The 1,262-nt window shown below is 39.8% G+C and overlaps 1 protein-coding gene across 1 annotated transcript; it reads left to right on the top strand.

Moving 5' to 3' along the window:
• Positions 1 to 512: 512 nt before the first annotated feature.
• On the top strand, positions 513 to 896 carry LOC145006291 (uncharacterized). Its single transcript, XM_078965387.1, has one exon. The coding sequence runs from the start codon at positions 513 to 515 to the stop codon at positions 894 to 896; it is 384 nt and encodes a 127-aa protein (XP_078821513.1).
• The last annotated feature ends 366 nt before the right edge of the window (positions 897 to 1,262 follow it).

Raw genomic sequence — 1,262 nt, 5'->3', positions numbered from 1 at the left:
CATTCTAGGGTTCATTAATGCATCATATAGGAATATTTCTATTCATACTTAACTAAGAAAATATTGGATTTTCTGGAAATCAAACTATATCGATTTTTCAAGGAAAAGCGGTTTCTACTTCAAACAAAACTCTTATGAACTCACCAACCTTTGTGTTGACACTTTTTAAAACTACTTGTATTCTCAGGAAATCAGTGAAACAGGAAAACTTCATCGCTTTGAGGATGGGACGTTAAACCGTCAACAATTTATTTTGTCATCATAATGTAATTGCTTTTGAAACATATAAACATATACCTTGGTGTAACTTTTGCAATTATATATATGGTGGTTGTTTCTACTTTGAGCACTATTATACACGTTGTTGTGATACTGTACATGAAGTCCTCCACCCCCGGATGTTTCCGCCATCCTTGGTTTGGGGGTGTGACACAGAGAACCCTAGTCGCTGAGTTATCTCTCTTTTTTCTTCCTATTCTTGATTCTGTTTCCCTCCCTTTACTGCATCAATCATGACATGTAGTGATTCATCCTCTTCTGCCTCTCTTCTTGACAAACCTTCTTCCTCCATTAACTTCAAACATGCAGTTCCCCTAGTTCTTGATCTTGACAGAATGAATTATGACATATGGCGTGAGCTATTTAAAACTCATTGCAAGGGATACAGTCTCTCCAAACATCTTCTTCCCACCACCGACAAGTCTCCTGAACCAACTGAAGAATGGGAACGTTTGGACTCCATTGTCAAATCTTGGATCTACAACACGTTGTCTCAGCCTCTTCTCCACATGATTCTGAAGAAAAACTCCTCTGCATATGGCGTTTGGAACCGGTTGGAACTACTTTTCCGAGAAAATAAGCATACTACCTTTATCCAACTTGACAGTGAGATCTGAAACATCACTCAAAGAGACTCTTCTATTAGTGATTATTGTTCTCGTATCAAGACTCTTGCTGATTTGCTTGAAAATTTGGAAAATCCGGTCCCTGGAGTCAATCTCGTTTCCTATGCTCTCAATGGGTTGTCTGCCAAACATAATTACATTGCTACTACCATACGACATCGTGATCCTCTACCCTCCTTCATGCAAATGTGGTCTATGTTATTGATTGAAGAACACCAAATACTTCAAGATCAGTAGCGACAAACTACTCTCACTCCCACTCATTCTGACCACGACGCTTATCCCACAATTCTCGTCACTGATGGCAACTCCAACTCAACCAATCAGCGCAGGCGGTCGAGGAGGTCGCAATAGCAA

The sequence above is a fragment of the Lactuca saligna genome, chromosome 1 (assembly GCF_052625555.1).
Source record: "Lactuca saligna cultivar CGN05327 chromosome 1, ASM5262555v1, whole genome shotgun sequence".
Taxonomy (NCBI): Eukaryota; Viridiplantae; Streptophyta; class Magnoliopsida; order Asterales; family Asteraceae; genus Lactuca; species Lactuca saligna.
This window is presented reverse-complemented; position numbering and strand designations above follow the sequence as displayed.